At 50.6% G+C, this 23,057-nt stretch overlaps 1 protein-coding gene across 2 annotated transcripts in view; it reads left to right on the top strand.

The window, feature by feature from the left end:
* Positions 1-22,958, top strand: part of ZNF710 (zinc finger protein 710) — a 43,164-nt gene extending 20,206 nt beyond the window's left edge. Inside the window, exons 2-5 of one of the 2 annotated variants that reach the window (XM_062584240.1) lie at positions 14,070-15,563; positions 16,892-17,083; positions 17,671-17,845; positions 19,916-22,958. In XM_062584240.1, coding sequence (XP_062440224.1) covers positions 14,100-15,563; positions 16,892-17,083; positions 17,671-17,845; positions 19,916-20,088 — 2,004 coding nt within the window. In that variant the 5' untranslated portion in view covers positions 14,070-14,099 and the 3' untranslated portion in view covers positions 20,089-22,958. The remainder of the gene's footprint in view (positions 1-14,069; positions 15,564-16,891; positions 17,084-17,670; positions 17,846-19,915) is intronic. The other variant, XM_062584241.1, reaches the window with a different exon arrangement.
* The last annotated feature ends 99 nt before the right edge of the window (positions 22,959-23,057 follow it).

Here is a 23,057-nt window from a genome sequence, read left to right as displayed (position 1 = left end):
AGAGGGGGGATGTCCTGTGTCAACTACCAACAAGAAACTCGGATGCTTTTCTGTTGGGAAGCCACAGGAACATTTTGGGTTGCTGCTCCGTTCCCCAGAAGTGAATTACTTTGGCATTTGCTGCTGCTCATATGCTGACCCCTCACACTCTGGATTTCCATCAGCTGAAATATTTCTTACCCACCACAGGAAGACTTCCTTCAAACACTGGAAGCTATAGTGCGTCCCTATGTGAATTTTCTTCTTAAGGACTAGTATGGGGTGAGAGGGGTCAGAACAGGGAGAGGTAATACATGCTCGTGGTTTGGGCTCAATATTTATAATTCACTTTTGGATTATTGCCTTCAGCCTACTTCATTTAAAAAAAATAAAAGTTCAATTAAACCGTAATCTTCAGCAGTGAGGATATATTGCAAAGCCAGAGCATTAACCTTTTTTAAAGGTAAAAGCTAGTAGGAAGACATACTGTAAGCTACGGAAGCGCATGCCAGAAAGCCGGGAGCCTTGTCGGTTCTGCAGAGCAGGAATCCGCCAGCCGGCCCGGCTGCCGCGTGCACGCTGTGGTCCGTCCCTCGCCTTGCAGACGCTGCTGCAGCTCTCGTGGCCGAGGGCCCTGTGGGCTTGAATTTGGGAAGGTGGGCAGCGCAGCCCCTGGGGCGGTTCTGCGGGAGCAGTGGCGGTCTGAATGCCTCGCTTGTGCCTCGCCGCGGGGCCCAGCGCTGGTGCGGCGTGCGAGGACTGTCCCGAGTGCTGTCGCCATCGTCCTGCCCGGTTCGAGGCCGGCGCTGCCCCACACAGACTGGGAGCTGGTGCCTGTCCCCTGGGCTAGGCTCCCCTCTGGAAAAGAGATCGTTCAGGAAGACCTGAGTACATCGCGGCATAACTCGTCCTGGCTGCACGCGTGTCTGACATTTGTAACAGGTTGCCAAACAGCACCTGAGGAAATTGTTTGGTAGGAATCCATAACAAATTTAAATGCCTGATTTCCAGCAAATAACCCCGCCTTGAATGTTTTCTCCATCTGGGGGGCCAAGGCAGGGAGCAAATTCTGCTGCTGTTCACGTAGCTGCCTCTCCAGCGCCGGCGTCTTTGCGCAGAATCCCATTGCAAGGGGCAATGTGCAGTATTTTTCAGTACTGAATACTTTGATCTAGCACTACGAGAACACGTAATACTGCAGCGGTATTGGTAGTGGTATCCTAACTGTCTCCTGCCCTAACAAAAAGAAAAAATACAGATTCATTAGATACCACCAAGCTCTGCATTAGCTCAAGGTACAAACAAACAGTAAAAAGAAATCCCTGGTATTGTGCAATGGGAACATACGGTGCAAGTTTGAAGGCCTGGTTCGACATTGCACCCTAATTAAGCAGAGAAGTGAAGCCAAATTTTAAGTTGTTTATTGAGAAGGGCAGGAGCAGTTTTTCATACCACTCCCACACAAATGTGCAAAACCCAAGTCTAGCATTTTCAAAGCTGCACTTTAGCTTTTAACCTTTAACTTGGCATATAATGTTTGTTGTGTCTAGACCAATCGTTTTTAGCTTGTGGTCTGTGGACCCACGTACCATCTACGAGGTCTGGGAAAGGTGAAGGAAGGAAAGGAAGCTGGTCTGAAAGATGTCTGCCTTGACTGTGTAGAGGGCCCCTGTGATTTGAACCTTTGCTGAAAAAATGTTAACGATCTGCAAATCAAAAATCCACGGCACTGAATTATTGATAATTTCTCAGTGGAAAAGAAAAAGCTTGCTTGAAAAACAGAACTGTGATAATGGTAAAACTTTCCTTTTAAAATGGTGCATTAAAAAGTAAAACTGCTTCCTTCCAAGACACATTTGTACAGAATTTGTTTTTAAACCAAAGAACAGCTTTATGTTCAGCAGACTTTTTGGTTAAGGGGAGACTTACTGACATAAAAAAAAACTGTTGAATTCTTTTTCGGGTTAGGTGTATTGCATACACTCTATGTTGCTCTTATTCGATAGAAAAGGTAATTTCCAATTTTTTTTAAAAATACTCATTTTCTTTTCCGGTCAGAATTTACCAATAATCTATTGCCTATAAACAGATTAATATTAACTTCTTATATTTGAATGTAAACATTGTAGTAAAAATCTCTTACCAGAATTGCTAAAAGATTGACCAGTAATGTTTTTTCAACATGTTGTAATATTCTCTTACAAAGAACATGCTACTTCTTTCAAAATACATTGTCTGTCCTACAGACATAATATTACCCGACTTGGGTGTGCATTTGGGGTTTTGGTTTGGTTTGGGTTGGGTTTTTTTGAAAATCAAGAATCAAGTTTATCTGGTAGATAAACTTGCTTTTCAAAAAAAAATCTTTTTTAATTTCAAAATAAGAATTTCAAGAAAAAAAAATCCTGACAAGGAAAAACCTATATGACACTTCACATGGTGAAGTTTTCTAATCTTGTTGCAATGTCGTTTTCTAATCAGCTTACAATAACTACCTTTTTTCTAGAGAACATTAATAAAAGTCTTCCTAAAATAACTGAGCTAGATCGTATCTAATTTGAAGACATTGGTTGGATGAATTTAAATTTTGTTTTGATTTCTTTAAAAATGAAAAGCTTATTTGGTAGGCAGAAACCGAGCAAAATGTGTTCTCTCCCCCATTTCTTGTAACTTTGGCTCATTATTTAGATTAAAGTCTAGTTTATTTGCACTAGATGTCAATTGTGAGAAGAGAAATGATATTTTTAGTTGTGACTTAGATTCAGAAAAGAGGGAGGGGCTTGGGGTAGAAATTTTGGAAGGTCTGTCGTTTTGCCCTTGCAAACCAGAGGCACGCACACTGTCACCACTGTGTGACTCAGTGCAGATCCCGAGTCAGGTGGCATTGGATGCTCCAGGTACAGGCACTCTTTGATTTGACCAGCTTTATATTTTGGACAGCTCTTGCTTAATAGTCTGAGTTAAGTAATAGCCCTCCCTGTATCATTTTATTCCATGTAAATGTAAAAATCTTTGTATGCTATCTGTAGTTTTATCGGGGGTGATTAGGGAGGCTTCTGAAGCAAGATAAACATTTTGGCTTTGATTTACTGTAGTATTCAAGCATCGATGCAACTTAGCCTTCCTGCAGCATTAGACTGATTATTCTGCGTGGGAAAGCTTTTGTGGCCCCGGACGAGAGTAGGAGACCCCAGTCATTCTTTTCTCAGTCGGCCCAAGTCAGCATTTAGCTCAGTCCAAGATGACCTCATAAATCCTCAGGCTGGGTACAGGACAAATATTTTAGGTCAGTTTTATAAATAGTTTTAGTTGTTTATTTTAATTTTCAGGAAAAACAATATTTTTCTGTTTAAAATTCTTATGGGTGCTTGTAAGCAGCTTTTTGGGAAAACCACAAAAGAAGCAAAGCCATAAAAATGCATTTTTCTTTTATTACACTTAAATGAAATTATTTTTTAGAAAATAAGGGGAAAAAAGGCCCAAAATATTCACACAAATAAGTCTATTGATCAGCCATTTTTCCTTAAAAAATTGTTCAAAAGCCTTCACACCTGTTGGATCACTCTCACGTGCAAAACCCGACGCAGTTGTACCGTAGCTGTGATGTATGCTCCGCGCCACAGTCCTGCGAGCAGTGCTTGGGGACAGCGTCGGTGCTGCTGCCCTCCTCCGGGTTCGGGGGAGCTGCTGCAAGCCGCGTCCCTGCTGCGGCAGCGGAAACGCCGGGCAGCCGCCGTTCACAGCCCTGGCGGGAAGGCGCCGAGTCGGGGTGGCTCTGGGTGCTCGGGCTGGGCTCGGGAGGGCTGTCGAGTCATCAGGGCTGCTCCCGGGTTCTGCAGCGTGCATCCCTAGACCTCCCACCACAGGGGACCCTAGTTAAGACGTCGCTAAACCTCCTCAGCCTCCGATGGGCTCTGCTGATTTCCTAGCCCTGGAGTCTTAAAGCAGAGGCATTACACGCTCTATCTGTGTATAATAGAGCGACCTCATTAGTAAAGTTGAGTCACCGATTTTCTTTCAGTAGGGAACACACCTTAAAGGACCTTTCAGATGGTTCTTTGATGGTCATACAGCCTTTAACCCTGAGTGAGTTACCAAGATAAGCTGTTCCTGGGTACCAGCTGGCTTGTGGTATCAGCCCATGTGTGGACACTTTCCATGTGATGAGGAGAGGTAACAAGGTGCCTTCAGGAGGAAGGGCTGGCTCATGTTTGCTGGGGAGAGGAGGTACTGCCCTTAAGACATCGGAAAGGTAAATCTTGCTCCAGTTTGTAGATTATACGTCTTAAAGCCTGTAAGAAAGGGTTGTATGAAATTTAGGTGATTACAATGCTCACCTTGTTGTTTTTTGTGCTGATATGAAGTGTAGCATAAAGAACAGCAATTCACTCAAGAAATGTAGCTTGAAAGAAAACAAGGCCTTCAAAATAACTGATACTGCAGCCTAGGGCAGAGGCACTAAGTGAGGCAGTCGGGAGCTATGCCCTCTTGCAGACCACCTTCAATGGGAAATCGAGGAAGGAAGGCAGTTCAGGGCAGCGAGGTGGTTCCTTTGGTTCTAGTTCTCGTCACATCTGTAGAGCCTAGACAAACATTGTATGTGCTCACAAATGAGATTTTTATGAAATAGACATTTTTTTTAAGCTGCTCAATTTAGGATTCCAAGAGTTTTGTTTTCAGAGTAATCGCATTGCTGCCTGCTGTGATTCAGCTGCCACTGAACTCCGGTGGAGGAGCTGTGCGGGACTGCAATTGGGGTAAACATCTGTCAGAAGCTTTGTAGCAGTTCAGTAGAAGCCGGGTAAAACAGTAAGGGGAAAGGAAAGGAAAGGAAAAGGGAAGTGTCCAGACATAATGCATCTTGGCCTGATATGGTTTCTGCTGATAGAGTCTAGCAAGAAACACGCTGGAGGCAGTGATACTGCAGGAAAAGAGCTACAAGGGGTAAAAGTCTATGTTTAGGTAAAAGATGGATATCTGAGTGATTATGGACAACACAAGAGAGGTAAAAGGAAGTAAAAAATATGCAAGGAAGCGAAGATTTAAAAAATATTTACGTGTCTAAAGAAAAGAAAACAAGGAGATAGCAGAGCTTCTGAAGAGGTGGCAGGAGGGCAGGGATTGTAGAGGGGAGGAATGGCTTAAACCCTGGAGTTGTACCACGGGAAAACTTAGTTCCTAGCAATCTGTGTTGACAAAGAAAAGAGGAGAAGAGAGACCACACCTAGGCACGTTATTTCCCAGAAGAGGGAAGAGCAATGCTGAATGAAAACTGAATTGCACGGAAAAGAAAAGGAAAGAGAAACTCTGCAGACTGCTGGCTCCAGATGCATCTTCCTAGAATTGGGAGGAAAAGGGGAAAGATAAAGAGCACTATTAGCAAAAGTGTGGAGAGGCTCTTTGGAAGCCAAGGAGATGCAGATGAGAGCAGACAGTGACACGCTTATGTTTTCAGTTTTCAGAGAGGGTTCTAACAAGTATGCAAGTGCAACCTCTGGTACAGGAAAGATGTGGCAAACCCTCGGAGGGACCAGTTGGCAAGTACCAATCAGCAAATGTACTACAGAGCCTTGAACCTTAACTAAAAGTTTTTATAAAATCCCACACAAGGATTTGGTTCACAGCTACGGCATGCAGGCAGGAACTGCTGGAGTTAAATGAATGACGAATGTGCCAAGTATGTTCACTAGACAGACAGGGAGCCTCAAACCGGGACTGAAGAGAAGTTGCTCTTATGTTGCTACAAAGATCAATATTAGGACAGGTTTAATTTATTTTCTGTATTATTGATATGAGAGAAGTGGATAGATGGATGGTCTGAACACAAGAAACAATAGTTAGAAAGGGTACTAGGAAGTCAGTGTAGAGCAGTATAAAGGTGATGGATGGAGCGGACAACAGGGAAAGAGAAGAAACCCTCGCTAGTAATGCATTACAAGGCACAGAACAGAAGGATCTGTCCCCTCTGGCAGCGTGCTTACAGACAACAAGCTAAGGAAACTGCAAAAACAGAAGCAGCATCAGTGCCTGCAGCAGAACCAGGACACCTGCCCGAAGAGCTGCTGTCTGTGTGCCTTTTTATAGTAATATTTACAAGTCCTACTCAAAAATTGATCTAGGCACTGTACACGGCAAAATAAATATGATGCTTGCCTTGAGAGAACTGCCATCTAAATGCAAGATAGGAAGGACAGGGTGAACATGTGAGCAGAGGAGCACAAGAATGGGATGTGTCCTTCATTAGCTGCTTAATCACCGCCAGGTATTGATTAGGCATGGGTGTGCTTTAAGAAGAAATGTGAAGAAACTAGTGAAGTAGTAGCAAAATTTTGCATAGAATTTTCTCAGAAAAGTTGTGAACTTATTTGTTGGAAAATTGAGTAGTGAAATTTGTCATTGTTGGTGCAGTATAAGCAGGTCCGTTGTTTGTTAGCATCCAAGAAAAGATGGGATGAGAAAGCTCTTAAAAGGCAGACAGTTTGTGTCTGCTGCAGTAGCAGAATGATGCAAGGGGGGAAATAGCAGGGTCTCAGCAAGTCAGAAGCATGATTTCTGCAGAAGCATTTGGAAGCATACTTATTTTGGGCATTGTCAGAGCAGTTTTGCCCTTTTTAAAACTTGGAATATGATGCTCTTTCAGAGAAGGTTGGCGTTTACATGTTAAATTGTTGTTGCATCTCCTAGAAGCCGCAGCCTGGGGCACTGACACTGGGACTTTGGCCTCACCTGCACTATGTGACATTAGTCAGTTCTCTTTCACCCTGCCTGATGGTCTGCAGAGCCCCCCTGTTCCAGCGCGGCAGCTTGCTGCACGCCCCACGGTGCAGCGCTAGTTTGTAAGCCCTCTGCCTCGGAAGGCTGCGTCTCAGTAACACCTCAGCTTGTGATATTTTGTCAGTAGGGACAACATATTTGTGCCTTTCTCCTTCCTCTGCCGCTTCTTCAGTACAGCTGGGAAGCAGGTAGGGGCTGAGCAACATGCTGATACGATGATTCCTCTCTGCTGTGCTACCTCAGCCACAGGCCTGTAGAAGACAAAGAACTAGCAGGGCTGGCAAGGTTTGTGCTTAGCCACAGCACCTGCTCCAGTGTCATGCCAGAACTGTGGTGATTTTTTTGTGTAGGAATCTTTGGGGGACTTAAGAGACTGGTGTCTATGATTGGACTTTGATTTCATGCTTGCAAGCACTGTGCAAGCTTCTGCTGCAGTGTGCCCATGCACCTCTTCTGACTAGCATCCGTGCACTCCACGTGCATCTTGCACTTCAGCCCTGGCCTGGCATCATTTTACATCACCCTTAGCTATTCCTGCATGTTGGACTAGTTCTAGCAGGCTTGCACTTGGTTATTGGACACGAGACTTGAAAACCCTCCAAAGTCTTCACTTTGACATCCTAAGCAAGATTTGAAGCAGCCCTGTGGAGAGGAGAGGTCCAGGCTGTGCTCTATCTCCTCATTGAGGAGCGTGAGTGTATTCCCAGCAGAGCTGGAAATACTTGACCAAACCTTACTTGCCAATGTGTTGGGAAACATCATTTGCAGCCTGGTCTGCAAGACGCTTGAGAAGGCTACCCAGAGAGGAAGTGCGAGCAAGGAAGCGAAAGAAAAGCATTTTTTTCCAGTTCCTCACTTCTGTGTGGTGTGTTTATCAGCTGCTTCAGCAGTTCTGCTAACTGTAGTGGCCTGGCTGTCTTTTGAGCAGTAAAGCTCCATTCCTTATGCACGAGGGCTTGCATGTTCGATGGAGAATAGTGCAAAGAGTGGTTTGTGTAACACAAGGCTTTTACTTTTGTTCTGAGGGCCCACAGGAGCAGTGCACCTCCCTTTTCTTGGAGTGCTGCAGAGTAGCAGGGATCTACTTTGTTCTAAAAGCTTCTGTCTCAGGGCTGTTGGCTCCGTTCGGAACGTGCCGGCGCCGGGAGCGCGTGTCAACGTGTCGTTCGCTCAGCCGCGTTGTCTTGTGCTGTTTGGGCTCGGAGGCAGAGATCTGGACCGTCCTGCAGACAACCCCCCAACGGAGCATGAGAGATGTGGGGAAAAGTTATGTCCCATCTCTGTTGCGGCCCTGCTCACCTCTCCCTCCCTGCAGACTGCTGCAGGATTCCTCTCTGGAGGCCGTTTGCCCGAGGGAGTGTTGTCCCAGTTCTGCGTGTTTCACTTACGTAACGTCTCCTTTGCATGCCTGCGTTTGCCGGCGGTACCAAGAACCGCTGGTGCCCTCCTGCCAGGAGTGTGACGGCAATGGTGGTTTTATACCGCTGCGAGGGGCAACGCAGAGGCGGTTATTACGGTTGTGGAGAAATCGCCCCTTGTTCTTGGAAAAGCTGGGTCCTAATTGGATTGAAAGAGATGTCCAGCTCGTGCAGAAACAGGAATTGATGCAGCCTACCCCAAAACAAGGAAGAAAACAAAACCAAAAACCAGACCAGAATGGTCTTCTCTGCTTTCCAGTCTCTTGAGTGCGTCCCACCAAAATTGAGAAAAGGGACCCCTGTTTTTCTTTCTGGACTGAGACCCTGGGAAAGCTGGTTCTTGCTTTTAGCTTCTGTGATTTCAGCAAGACTTACGTTACCAGATTCTTGAAGCCAGTGATATTGTTTATATATTCCTTCCGGGAAACTGCTGCTCTTTTCTAGCCATCTGAAAGCCCTGGCTTTACACTTCCCGTCACCGAAAGTCCCCTGGCCCAGCCCTGCAGCTGGTATCCGTTTCAGAAGTTGCTCGTGCGGTGTTAGCTGGGCCGGACGGGGGGTTCGTCCGCAACCGACAGGCAGATGAACGATTAGGGAAATTAAAGGAGGGAACAGGGAAGTGAGAATCTCACTGGTCCTTGCAAAATGGCAGGGGGTATTTTTGCAGGAATGCGGTTTGTTTTGTTGTTTTATCTGGTAGTGAGTGTCTCTGTAGGGAGCAGCGCTGAGTGAAACGTCCAGCTGAGCTCCAGGTAGGGGGACTGTAATTGGGGGAGACGGACAGCATCTGAATAATGCGTAGTAGTCTCCAAGCCTTTCATCTACAAAAACTCCATGTGCACTGTAGAAGCGGAGGACAATCCACGCTCTCCCTTGTAAAGATTGGCGACAGCAGAGCTGTAGGCCGTTGCACAAGGGGAGCGCCGTTTGATTTCTGGCCTTTTTCTTTCCCCAGCCTAGTAGAAACAGCAGCTCTGCCAGGTTAATGCATGATTTCTGCAATATTTTATGTGCAGGTGGGTAGAGAGCAGCTCTGGTGGTCTGAAGGAGGAGCTCGGCTGTTCCTGGAAGGCACCACAGGTAGCTTGAAGGTGGGGAACGAGCTGATGTCCCTGGGGCTCTGAGAAATGCAGGAGCATCTCCGCAGGGCTCCTGAGCCCCGCAGCGGGGGGTGCCGGCTGCGGGTGCGCGGAGGCGGTGAGGTCTCCCAGCAAGCCACCATCCGTCCGGATTCGCTCGGTGCGCGGATCCGGTGTGTGCAGCACGGAGCAGACCGGCCCCTCAGGGTGCGTGGCTCCGGGTGCTGCTGGGAGCCGTCACCTGGAAAGTGCCTGGCCTACAGAGCTGGCAGCTGCCCTGGATTCGGCAGCCTGCAGGAACCGCGGGCTGTCCCAGCAGTCCCGGGAGCATCGCCGCACGGGGCTGGGGCTGGGTGGGGGTAAGGGTGTCCTGGTGGGTGTGCGGGAGCTCCGGCCGCTCCAGCCCCGGCAGCCGCGGCACGGCTCCCCGGGTGCACGGGGCCCCACCACCCAGCTCCCGGCTCTGCCTCCGTCCCCATCCCCCCTGCTCCGGGCTCTCCTCCCCCATCGCTCCGCTCAGCTCTTTGTCTGCCTGGGGCCCCGCTCCCGGCTCCTCGCAGCCCAGGGCTGTGATCCCCAAGGAGGCTGACTTGCACCCTGGCAGTCTGCGCCTCTCTCCCCCTCCCTTCAGTCTCCTGCTTTCATGACGGTTATTTTGCTCTTCCCCTGTCACACCTTCCTCCTCCAGAAGGATGCGTGTCCCGTGGTTCAGCGCAGGGTGCCTGGCCCGTGACCCACCATGCAGGACCAGCGAGAGCAAAGCCACCACCTCAGGAGGCTGCGCTGCAGGGGCAGCGCGGCGGAGCAGGGGCTGGTGCCTCCCGGTGCTCCTCATCCCTGCAGCCCAGCAGCAACGTACCTCGCGGGCCGTGGCGCGAGACCTTGGCCCCGGCTCTAGGGGCTGGCACAAGGAGACAAGCCAGCAGAGCAGGGTGTGCCTTTGCCAAAGGAGAGCGGATTTTTAGCCAAGACTGCCTCTCTCCTGCCATGCAGGTGCTCCTGGGACTGCTACAGAATCCAGTTTAGAGCTGATTCCTGTTTTACCTCCCCCATAGGATTTCTCTTTGTTGTAGCTGCAGAAATAATTATATTTAGAAGAACATTCTTCGCCACAGTAGGAAGTCCTGGCCTCCTCCGTTTCATCTGGTGGCAGCTTTCCAAGAGTTTCCCTGCCCACCGGTACAAGGCACCCTGCAGGCTGCTCTCGGGCTGCCTCCGGGCCCAGCCGTCCGCGGCTCCCTCGGAGCCCTTTGCATCGCTCCTCCGGCCCCGCTTGGGAAGCGAGATCTTCCGACGCAGCGATGCCTCCAGACCTTTCTAAGCCAGGGACGGTAACTAGGGGTTCTCGCCTCCGGCAGGGGCAGGCAGCACTGAGTGAGCAGAGCACTGGCACTTTCCAAGAATGTTGTTTTTATGCCGCATAACAAAACGTGTAAACTTTTAAGCTGAAGAGAATGTTTTGGCAGCTGATAGATCTGTTTTCCCAGCCTACCGGAGGGTTGTTCCCTCTCTCAGACCTCCTGCTCCTTTAAGTGCCTCTTCCACTTCTCACTTCACACTTTCTCCTTTGCTTTGTCTGATATTCTCCCTTAACTGTTTTTCAGCCATTCTTACTCCCAGCCTGAATTCTTAAGGAATCTGCAGAGCGCTAATCCGAGGGATTTGAGGATCTGATGGTAAAACAAAACATCCCGAAGGGTGTGTTGTCTGTCCCGCCTTTTTTTTTTTCTTCCTTTTTTTTTTCTGTGCAGCAGCTCCTCTGTGTTTTGCTATCCCAGATTTCTGGGTTTGCTTATGGTAGTGCTGAAATTACTAGCTAGCTGCCTCCTTAAATCTTTTAGAAGAGTAGGTGCTGCGTGCTGCAGACTCCAGTCCTGGTTTTCATGAGGAAGTGCACACCAGTACGAAATGTGGATTCTTTTTTTTAAAAAAAATAATAGTAACTCACTTCCTCCCCTGTGGAAATTCATATGTAGTTTAGGTGATTAGATCAAAATAAGACCTGCTGGTGTGGTCTCAGGGCTGGCAGGTGCTCTGGAGACCACCAGAGTACATAGAAGTCCAGGTTCCGACCGGGGAGCTTCCAGAGAGGCCTCGGAGAGTCTCGGGATTAGAGCTGCAATCTGTGGTGGACTCTACTGTGTGCTTCCAGCAAGTGCTGGGCAGGCCCCTGGCTTTGCTGTGGGCTGGCACTGCCTGAGACTGAGTCACATGTAGCCAGCAATTCCCAGCTGTGGACAGTGAGGACCTGGTGTGTAGGCACTGTGCAAAAGCGTCTTTTCTGTTCATTTGTCTTTTGACTTTTACTATCAAGACTGCAACCACTGTGAATTTGCTGTGGTCACACCCAACATCCAGCAGTGATCTCACCAGTGTTGCTGTGATCTCTCAGTGCGCTCACCTATACTTACGTACCCTTCCTGACTTCCCCACCCAAATGTTAAGTTTGTCCTAGTTTAAGATGGTTGGTGTTTTTGTGACCTTTTGAGTCAGTATTTCCCAAATTGGTTGGTGTTGTGCTCTGCTTCCAAGTGTATTCTACCATCTGCCGTTGCCCCTCAGCTGTAACCAGAGTGTTTTGATACAACAAACATAGGAATGAAAATTATGCCTTTTCATGCCAGTTCCTCCTGTGTGCCTCTGGCTTGTATTGTGTAGGTTATACACCTTAGCGTGGGGGAACATCTCCAAATCATCTTCAGAGTACAGGCTGCTGTCTCACCCTGCAGTTCTGTCTGCATTATTTGTCCCTTGCTTATGATCTTGCATTATGTTGCATCAAAAATGACTTGTTCAGATCTTGTGTTGACAGCAAACCAAAGTGGGCCTTACTGCTGGCTACTCCTGTTGCAGTATATTCTTCCCGAAACGTGTGTGTCATCTGTGAGCAATTCTTTGAGTTTCTTCCTAACAGTAGATGTAACTATTAAATGGCATGAGGTCAAGACTGGAGTTCTGCAGGATGCTACTGCAAGCGTTCCTGGAGGGTGGTGAAGATGTTTTTGTGGTTCCAAAGAGTCTTTCAGGTGTGATAAACCATTTCTAGTCCATTCACTATGTGCCACATAAATATATAACTATATGTATATACACACACACACATACAGTTATATAGTTGTGTGTGTGCTGTTATCTAATCAAAATATCATCCAGGAGTAAGTCAAAGTACTTTCGGTCAACAAAAAGTCCTTTCTCAACCATGCTTAAAATCTTGCATAAGAAAAAACAGTTGTTTGACAAGACTTGTATTTCATAAAATTGCAGTGAAAACTTGGAAAGGAAAAGTAGGGAAAATAATGCCTCTATCATTGCATTTTTTCACACCCTTTTGTAGCCTTTCCATGGGTTTGTCCGGGACTGATGTCCGTCTAACTGGCTTAGTTATCTTACTTTTTCAGCATTGCCATAATATTTGCTATTTTTCCCCCTCTGCACTTCCCAGCTGTTAATTAAGAAGATACTAAAAATCAGGTAGTGGATCAGAAACCTAGTGACCATTTTTAACCACAGAGCCTGTAGTTAAGGGCCTGGAGAGGGGTGGGAGGGAGGAGGAACCTGCAGCAAGATTTGTGGGTGTCTGGCTGGTTTCACTGTCATCACATGTGGTGTCCTGTGCCTTCTCGGTCCCCAAGGTGGGCACAGTACTGCTGCCTCCAGAGCTCGGGTGGGCAAGGGCACATGGGGCACCATGGGCAGAGGACAGGAAGACCAGTGCTGGGAGCTAGGAGAGGGCCTTGCTGGCTTTGTGGATGCTTGGTTGCCTTTTTACTGTGTTTACACCAATGTCCTGGAGAACCATGGGCTTTTTACAGTGGTTTTTAACTAGCTCTCTAGCCCTTTCTTTATAAATGACTTCATAAATCTGTTCTGTAAGCAAGCTGTGTAGGCCCAGTAGTATTTTAGAGGGGGAAGAAAACAGGAAAAATGGAAACAAACTGCTTATAAAACGTGAAGAAATACTACTAAAACCTGGTGTGCTTTTTGCCAGGACAAAAAATGTGTTGTTGAAAGGCATTAGTAAAACAAAAGAAGAGGAGAGGAGGTGTGTGAAGGGCGATGGTGGAGGCTGGAAGATCGGCAGGATGGTCCAAGGGGGAAGCCCGGCGCCGCGCTGGGCTCTCCCTCTCGGTTCTCAGTGAACCTGTCCGAGGAGCTGCCGCCACGCCAGGCAGAGAGCTCCTGCTGCGTGGTTTGCTTGGGCCTGGCCAGCCTGCGAGGTCGGGCGCTTCCTAGCGCACTGCAGCGCAGAGGGTTTGCGTTCTGCTTCCTCACTCTTCTCGTGCCCTTCGGTGCTGTTTCTCGCTCTCCTTCTGTAAAGAGCATGAAGAAGTGTGACACCTTGGGCTTTCGTGACTTGTCTTTGAATTGCACCAGAGTCGGTTTCTGAGGATGAGGATGAGCATTGTAAGGCTGTAGTGTTACTCCAACTCTGTTTCCAGCACCACGTCCTCTTCTCGTGCTTGCAAGGGTCGTCGCTGGGGGCCTCTGGGGAACATGAGAAGGCCAGAACTCATATCACTGGGCCTTGTTTGTTACCTGGCCAGAAGGGACAACACCAGACATAGCCAGGTGCTGAAAGGAAAACGTGGCTCTTTCTTGGTGCCCCTGCATATCGCAGGGCCTGTGGTGCCTCAAAACCAGGGTCACTCTTGAAAACACCAATGTGTCCCTGATTGGGTTGGTTTGAAGGGGGACCTGGGACAGTGATCAGGAAACAGGTCACCAGTTAAATGATTCTGTTCCAGCAAAAATTTCCTGCTTGTTGGGGTGGGACAGAGCTGGGCCTCAGGCTAACACCCTTCTTTCTCTTGTTTCACAGCCATGACAGCATAGATAGATGGTGTGAGAGATGGATCGCTTCACTGAGTGTGGGACTCAGACAGATGCTGTGGTGGTGCTGTCTCTGGCACAAGCAGCAGTTTTGGGGTTGGTGTCTGAGAATGAGCTTTTTGGAGCCACTGTCAGCCCTGGGGGCTTCTTCCCAGGGCTGGGAAGTGAACTTTCGGACACTGCAACAGTTGAGCCAGAGGAGCCAGAAAGCGACTACAGGCTGGAGCATGAGGGGCAGGCACAAGGGGAAACCCAGGAAGAGGAAGCATTAGAGGCAGAGTCATCGTTTGAAAAGCATGCCCGGAGGAGAAAACGGCCTCCAGTGAGGCTAGTGCCCAAAGTCAAGTACGAGAAGGCTGAGGTGGAAGAAGAGGTGGTGTATGAAGTTTCCGTCCCAGGAGAAGACAAAGAGGAACTGCAGCACAGTCACCCACCTGCTTTTGAAGACTCCAGCCATGAGAAGTCAGTGCAGAGCAGCGCCATGAAGATGATTGACCTCAGCACCTTCAGCAGGAAGCCCCGGCGCCTTCGGCACCTGCGCAGACATGTGCGCCAGGAGCTGGAGCTGGGGAGCTACGAGCACCGCTCCCGGGACCCCGTCCAGGCAGGCATCGCAGAAGCTAGCCTAGGCGGCGCACCGGAGAGCAGCGGCGCCGAGGTGCTGCGGACTGAGTGTGCCTTTGAGGCAAGCGCCCCGTCTCCGAGCGACGCAGAAGCCCCTGTACCGGAGTCGCCAGAGCAGGTGAAGAATGAGCAGGGCTTTGTATGGCAGGATCCTGGGGAGTTTGACACGGATGCAGCTGGAGCCAACAGCGAGCGCAACAAGAAGGCCCAGCTGGACCGCCTGGACATCAACGTGCAGATCGATGACTCATACCTGGTGGAGGCAGGAGACCGCCAGAAGCGCTGGCAGTGCCGCATGTGCGAGAAATCCTACACTTCGAAGTACAACTTGGTGACCCACATCCTGGGCCACAACGGTATCAAGCCCCACTCCTGCCCGCACTGCAACAAGCTCTTCAAGCAGCCCAGCCACCTGCAGACACACTTGCTGACCCACCAGGGCACCCGGCCACACAAGTGCGAGGTGTGCAACAAGGCGTTCACGCAGACCAGCCACCTGAAGAGACACATGCTGCTGCACACCGACATCAAGCCATACAGCTGCCAGTTCTGCGGGAGGGGTTTCGCCTACCCCAGCGAGCTGAAGGCGCACGAGGTGAAGCACGAGAATGGCCGTTGCCATGTGTGCGTGGAGTGTGGCCTGGACTTCTCCACGCTCACCCAGCTGAAGCGTCACCTCTCCACGCACCAGGGGCCCACGCTCTACCAGTGCCTAGAGTGCAACAAGTCGTTCCACTACCGCAGCCAGCTGCAGAACCACATGCTGAAGCACCAGAACGTCCGGCCCTTCGTCTGCACCGAGTGCGGCATGGAGTTCAGCCAGATCCACCACCTCAAGCAGCACTCGCTCACCCACAAGGTAGGTCCCAGGGCCGAGCGCACAGCGGACTAAGCGGGATGGCAGCAGGGCCTGAGAGGCACTTCCCCTTTCCTTGGCCAGTGGAGAAGTGTTGGCCCTGGGCCACGAGTGGTGAGGGGGAAAACTGTCCGAGTTCCCACAGTGCTCTGATCATCATCGCTGCAGGGTCCTCTGGGAGAGATGGGTGGGGGTGGAGGCATCTGGCAGCCGGTGGTTAGCAATTGTTAGAGGTCATTAATTTGGAGTAAAAGGACAGTTGTCATTATTGGCAGGGCTCCTGGGACTGTCCAGCCTCGCTCTCTGAGGGGTTTTCATCCTTAGGGAGGGAAGGCTTTATCACCCTCCATCCTTTCTGCTGGTGCTGGGACAGTGACCTGCTGGACCCTGGCCAGTCAGATACTGCAGTCCCTCCCAAGAGGATCTGACTGAGGCGTTCCCTCTTTTTCAGGAGTTCTTTCAAGGGGGGGAGCAATTGGCCCGTTTCAGCCAGAGAGCAAAGCTGGAGCTAACAGCCAGAGGCACCTCGTAGACTGTGTCCAGCCATGCTCTTCCCAGCAGATTTCCTAGGTGCTGCAGGGCCTGCCCCAGGACTCAGGCAAGGTTTTCAAGTGTGCTGCATTGCCAGGTCTGCTTCAGGAAGGCAGCGCTTTCCAGACAGCTCCTTTCCACTTCCCCGGGCAGGGTGCTGCTTTGCTGAGCTGCTTCTGCTCTCATTCCCAAGGCACAGGCTTAATACAGGCTTTTCCAGGTGCTGTAAAATGCATTTCCAACACTGGTGAGAGACAGTATCTGTGAGGGAGGCAGGAAGTGGGAACCTGAATAGGGAGTATCATACAATGGGAATTAAACTCCAGGGCAGCTAGCAGGGACAGGCCAAGGCTCTGGCAGCGCCTGACTCTGCATTTGCAGAACTGGCAGAAACAAGGAAGCAGGAAATACTTTGGGGAAGGTGCAGACATGCTGATTAGGGTAAATCTTTCTCTTTTTTTCTTTCTCACACATGCACACCCATTACTTCCCTCCTGTCAGCTGAGAGTTACTGAACTACAGCCTGCCTCAAGGAGCCAGCCCCAGTGACCACTCAGGAGTGCTGGTCTCTGCTCCATGCTGTGGCAGACACTAAAAATGTGCCCTGGCTCCTGTGATCCGTTCAGAAAGCCCCCTCCAATTTCTTGCCCTAGAGCAGAGTCCCTCCTGGCAGCCCTGTGAGCTGGCTCTCACTGATACCCACACTGGGATTCAGGCGTTTCATGCGCCCTGCAGGGTATTTATTGCCCTGCTGTCCGCTGCTCTGCCCGAGTGCTCACGCTTTTCTATAACCCTTCCAGGGTGTGAAAGAATTCAAGTGTGAGGTGTGTGGGCGGGAGTTCACCCTGCAGGCCAACATGAAGCGGCACATGCTCATACACACCAGTGTCCGTCCGTACCAGTGTCACATCTGCTTCAAGACATTTGTGCAGAAGCAGACGCTCAAGACCCATATGATTGTGCACTCACCGGTGAAGCCATTCAAATGCAAGGTACCATCGGGTGTCTGAAATCCTTCTGGGGAATAGCACAGGGGCCCTGGCACTTTGCTCTTTGCTCCCAGCGAGACACCAGCCACTCTGGGTTGAATCCTCGGTCAAACAAATGCTGTTTTGTGATGCCTCCCTCTGTTCACACTGGCAAACAGCTCATCATGACCTGCAGTTTCTGCTCAGAACTACAATAGTAGGGAGGCAGATGCTCTGGATGGAGGGTATCGACAGAACTGCCAGAGAAGAATAATTAGTACCTGCCTGTCATTAACCAGTGCTAGAAACAAGCTGGGTTTCATGAGCACTAGAGCTCCCAATAACACTAGCACCTCGTCCTCAAGGCCGCCCACAAAAGGAGTGGGAGATGAGTGGAGGAGGGAAGCCATCCAGTTAGTCTTGGAAATTAGTGGGAATAATCAGGGGACCCTAGGAGTGAGGTCTGACCCAAGTCCCTGAAACAGGACAAGCCATCAAAGGCAACTGCCTGCTGGCTGACCCCCTTTGCTGGGGGAGGTGCAGGGGGAATGTCATGTCATCAGCAGGGGCAGAAAAATGGGCCTTGTTAATCAGAAGACTGTTGTTCTTAGGTTTGTGGGAAATCCTTCAACCGCATGTACAACCTGCTGGGCCACATGCACCTGCATGCTGGGAGCAAGCCCTTCAAGTGTCCCTACTGCTCCAGCAAATTCAACCTGAAGGGCAACCTGAGCCGACACATGAAGGTCAAACATGGGGTCATGGACATCAGCCTGGACAGCCAAGGTAGGTGCAGGCTGTGCTCAAGTCTATGGCCAGGAGCTGGTACTGACTAAACTGGGCACAGCAATCTTGTCTGCCTAGGCTGCTGCCTGGGGGCTCCCAGGAATGCCACAGTATTGGCAGGATGTCTGCTTTGGTAGCTGGACTTGAGGCAGCTGCTTTGGCAATTGCTTTTCAGATAGCTCGGGTCCTGTTATGCCAAGAGCTGCCCTTAGCTTGCTCAACCTGCCAGGAACAAACGGTGACAGACTGGTCTCCCAAGCCTCTCCCCTCTCCTGCGTTCTCACTGTGAAATCCTGCCCTGCAGATGTGGTGCATGTGGCACCCATCCTCCCACAGGCAGCCATGGAAAGGCACCAAAGGGAAGTGGGAAGCGTGAATGGCTCAAGGAGCCACTGAGGCTTTTGCTTCTCTGGACAAGACAAGTGCCCTCTGGTGACACTATGATTTCCACTTTTGGTCAAAATGGAGTTTGTAGGGAAGAGAAGTAAATCTTTCTGTTCTCATCCTAGGTGCCCTCTCTTAACCTGTCCAAAGACATCCTGGAGCAAAGAGGAGATCCACATGTCAGGCTCCCGCTGCATTAACGAGCAGTGGAGCCATTAGTGTTCTCTGTGGGCTGTAGTGTGGTGGGTGCATGCATGCCACTAGCATGCACTAGGGACCCTGTTGCCTCTGTTGTCGGGGAACAGCAGGGGCCAGTTGCTCCCTATGGGACAGGGAGCCAGGAGCTAAGCGCACTAGTGTGGCTGGCAGGGCAGGGGCCGAGCACCACAGCACCCAGGCAGGACAGGCCTGGAGATCCTGGCCAGGTTCCACCAAGCATGGAGCTCACCAGACATGTTCATGGTGATGAGACAGGTCCGAGGTCAGGCAGGGAGGTCGGTCTGCAGCGGGTCTAGATCAAGAGGGTCCCTGGCCAGACAGGGGCCAGGCTGCAGCTGAGCTGGGGGACCAGCACCACTCTGGCACAGCCCCAGTGGGGACTGAAGGTCCAGGGCTGTGCTGAAATGGGGCTCCTGAGCCCATGTACTGGGGTGGGGGGAGGCCCAGGACCATTAAGGCCTATTAATGCCCTCAGGGCCCAGACAGCAGTGATGCTCATAGAGCGTTTGGAAGTGCTGCCTCTCCTTTTGCTCAGCGGTGGATATAAGGGGAGAAGAACATAAATACGTATCGTATATCCCCCGGTACAGCTCTCCTTTCTGGGAGCTGAGAACTCCCAGCTAGGCTGAGGTCTCGCTGCTGGGCATATATCTCAGCACCCAGTTTCAGGCATGAGCACAGGTGCTCCTGGCAACAATTTGCATGACAATCACCCTTGTTTTGTAAGAACAGAACTGCAGATACATTTTACCTGTTTCATCCAGAGTCTTCCTCATCATCTTGACATACAGCTTGAGTGTGTACTCAACAGATTCAACTGGATCCCCCTGTATCTACTTTTTTCTTTTTTCCTCTCCTTTCTCTTCCCTCTGACCTTAGAAAACTTGTGCTTCAGCCTAGATTCAGCCGATATCCAAAGCCTGCTCCTGAGTAACAGCAGAAGTGGGTGCAGTGCTTTGAGGCACAGGCAGTGAGCACAAGTATGTGGATAAAAACTCAGAGAATGCTTACCAGCAGCTAGGGTTTTCTGAGGTCTGTAATCCTCCCTGTGTATTCCCCTCCCTCCTTGCCTCCTCCTCCAGCTTTTATTATTTGGATCCTGCATGGGTTCTGGCAGACCCAGTAATAGGGCATGTGTCTGCAGGGTGAGCATGTGCAAAGCAACACTTTGTGCAGTAGTTCTGCAGGCCTGCAGCGCTCTCTTCCGTGACTGGTCCCTGCCGATGCATGTAGCTGGGACTTGAGCCCTTCTCACTGAACAGGGAAGGCCCCAGTCTCCACTTACTTGAGTGACACCTAAATCCCTTAGCTTTGCTTCTTTAAGACTAGATTTTTTGACAGCTTTTTGCAGCTCAAAAGATAGTCTGAGCAGAGGCCTCTGTTTGAAAGCTAGACCTAGCATTGCCTTTCTGTGGCAGCAGATGTGGGGCAGATACAGCATCTGTGTTTTCATGCACTGTCTTCTAGATCCCATGATGGACCTGACTGGGACAGATCACACTGAGCTGGATGGCCAGCAGGAAATGGAAGACTATGAAGAGGAGAACTCTTATGACTACGGAGGGGTGGGGAACCCTTCAGATGAGAATGCACTGACAGAGCAGGCTATGAAGGAGATGGCTTACTACAATATGTTGTAGCTGAGCAACCAGGCGGCAGGCTCAGAGCACACTAGAAGAAGGCTGCCAGTGACCTGCTTGGACTTTGTTTGGTAAGAGGAGCTCCTGTTGCACTGCTGACAGGCCGTCACTCCCTGCAGCATCTGGAACAGACCTGCACCGCTAACCTGTGAGAGGGGGAGGCTCAAGCTTAGTGGGTGAAGGAGGAAACAGGGATGTCCTAAAACCTTTGCTGGGGCAAAGGAAGGAGCAGAGGCTGGAGATGGTACAAGGCAGCGGTAGCTACCTGCTATGAGCACTCAGAGCTGGTGTACTGAGCCATTAAAGGCTCCAGGATGTTTTGAGAGCGCTGCAGAGATTTGGCTGAGCTTTTACCATCATTTGGGTCATTCCCTCTCAGGGCCCCTTCTTCCCCACTCACCCCGAGAGGGAGCGTCAGAGCTGTGTGCTTGCTGCTTGCAGCTCACCTGCCCAGCGTTGAACTCCCTTCACTCTTCTGTACTCCTGCCTGCCTGCCCCTGGCTGAGCTCCTTTCCGTGGCAAGCCACGACTTCACTCTGGCATTCATCTTTGCTTGTACACCGGAGCTCTCCAGAAAGCGTACTTGAAGCTGCAGGCAGGGGAAGGCACATCCCAGAAGATGATGAGCATTACTAATTATTCTACCTCCTAGGTCCTCCCTACTCAGCTGTGCTGGGGTTGCAGATCAGCCTGTAACCACCAGGCCTTTACTCCCACCTTTTGAACACCCAGCAGGCAGAAGCCTCTCTACCTGCAAGAGTCAAGCAGAAAGGAAGCTGTTTTGCATTTCTTGTTCTTTCACTGTCTTCTCAGCAGGTGAGAACAGTTCTGATTGTTTTGGCATTAGCTGCAAGCTGATGCAGGCAAAACTGTGGCAACCTAAGAAAGGCCACAGGGCACATACAAAACAGAATATTTTCTTACAAACTAATTACAAAGCTCAGTGGAAGCAGTAGCTCTGAACAGAGCAGCTTTAGTGAGCAATGTATTTAAAGGAAGGCAAACCCTGTTCAACTTGAGTAAATGATGGTATTTTGAGAGTAATTTATTTTTTTCAGATGTGCCACGTGGTTGGATTTATCTTTTCACTGAGTTCAGTTTCCTTCAACCAATGTTCTTTGTAAACCTGTGTAATGTGTGTGATCTGTGAAGCTGCAAGCAGAGCAGGGTGCATTGGAACTCAGGGCTCCGGAAGGAGAGCTGAGGACCAAAGGGACGTCCTGCTAGCTGCGGGAAAGCAGCCGTGTTGGTCTACTGAGTAAGGAGGCAGGGCCTGTAGCTAATGAACCAAAGCTGCTGTATATGCTATAGGCACTCTCTCTTCACCCCTTTGAGCTTTTCCAGCCTCAACAATCCCACCAAGGAACAGAGGTGTTCAGAGTTTAGGAGAAGAGTTTCATTCTGGAAGTGCAGCCCTTGGGCTGCTGGCCTGTGTAATAGCCTCTCAGATGCTAGGGAGGGAGGGAGAAACGTGCCAGAAAAGCAATGTGAGGCAAAGGTAGCAACAGCTGTTCCTATTCCCTCTGCTGCTAGGAGGGAGCAGGGAGCTGCATGCATGCTCATGCTCAGCACATTTCTCTTGCCATGTGTAACCCTGGCAGACCCCAGCAAGTCCAGAGAGGCTGCAGCAGGCCCAAGACCAGGGGCAAATGATGGTTCCAGAGACCATCCAGAGGGGGAGCTTCCTGGAGAAGAGGAAGTAGCAATATTTGCACAGTCCCAGACAACCTTAGCTAACCCTCTGTCTACATGCATACTGCTGGGAGGCTCACATGATGAGGAAGTAGCAATGCTTCTCAGGACAGAGCAAGCATGCTGCTTTCACTGCAAGCACAGCTCTGTGCCTGGCCTGGCAGCTCTTTGCTGGGGCACGGTGCATGCTGCCTGCCTTGCTCAAGGGACTTGTGGGTACTGACAAGTAGTGCTGTAGGTCCCTGTTCCCTAGTTAAGGGAGTTTCTCTTCCTACTTGCTGTGAAAGTGAAGCTAAAAACCCCTCAGTTAGTGGGACAGCACATCCAAAGGAGGATGCCATCTGCTGTCTCCAAAAACATCATGCTGGTAAAGAGCAGTGGCTCTGAGACCAGGTGATGCAACTCAGCACTTCCCCCAGCAGGGCTAACAGCCAGCTCCAGGCTCTGTGCCCCCAGCAAGGTGCAGAGCAGTACTTGGTTCCTAGGGCCCCCAGCTTTGCTCTCGCCTTCCTCCTGCCAGGGGAGTAACTTCCTTCAGGCTTGGGGCAGGAGGGAGAAAGCACTGAGCTCCCCAAGCAGCGGAGAGCTCAGCCACCCTAGACTCCTTCACAGAGCGTGGCAGTACAGCTCCCTTCCCTGATCGGCTTCTGTGCTGCAAGATAGCACAACGCATCCCCCAGAAACTACCTCTGTCCCTGGTTACCTAAAAACCAAAACCAACAACAAAAAAAAACCCACTCGCACCACGGGCAGTGGCTGTGAGGAGCATCCCCCTCCAGAGCCAGGCCCATGCCCGGGAACAGATAGGTGAGGGGAGCTGGGAAGGGGTCGGCAGCGTTCGCTGTGTGCCCCGGGCCGGCTGGGCAGAGCTCGGGGGCCCGCGGCGCAGCCTGCGGGGCTGCTCAGCACCAGGGTTTGCCCCAGCCGCTCACGCAGACGCGGCAGACGGCGCTGCTGGAAGACGCGGTCGGTGCCTCTCGCGGCGGGGGCCGTGGCCCGCAGCAGCGGTTGTACAGAGGATGCCTGCAAGCTGTGCAGCTCCTGAGACCCCATTACGTTACTGCGTTGTGTATGCGGAGCGGTTCAGCCGTCTCTTGTGCAAAACCCTACTGTGTTTTTTGATCTCCTTGGTTTGAAGAGTTGTTTAGCAATAATTCTAAATAAATGAATATTCTTTAGCTGGCTGGCTGCCTCCTGCGCCTGGGCAGGGCCAGCAGGAAGCCCACCCCTCCGTGCCTGCCAGGCCGGCCCCGGGACCAGAGCTGCCACGGGAGGGC

Source organism: Rhea pennata, chromosome 10, assembly GCF_028389875.1.
Source record: "Rhea pennata isolate bPtePen1 chromosome 10, bPtePen1.pri, whole genome shotgun sequence".
NCBI classification, from domain to species: domain Eukaryota; kingdom Metazoa; phylum Chordata; class Aves; order Rheiformes; family Rheidae; genus Rhea; species Rhea pennata.
Note: the sequence above shows the minus strand (reverse complement) of the source record. Positions and strands in the feature narration are given on the sequence as shown.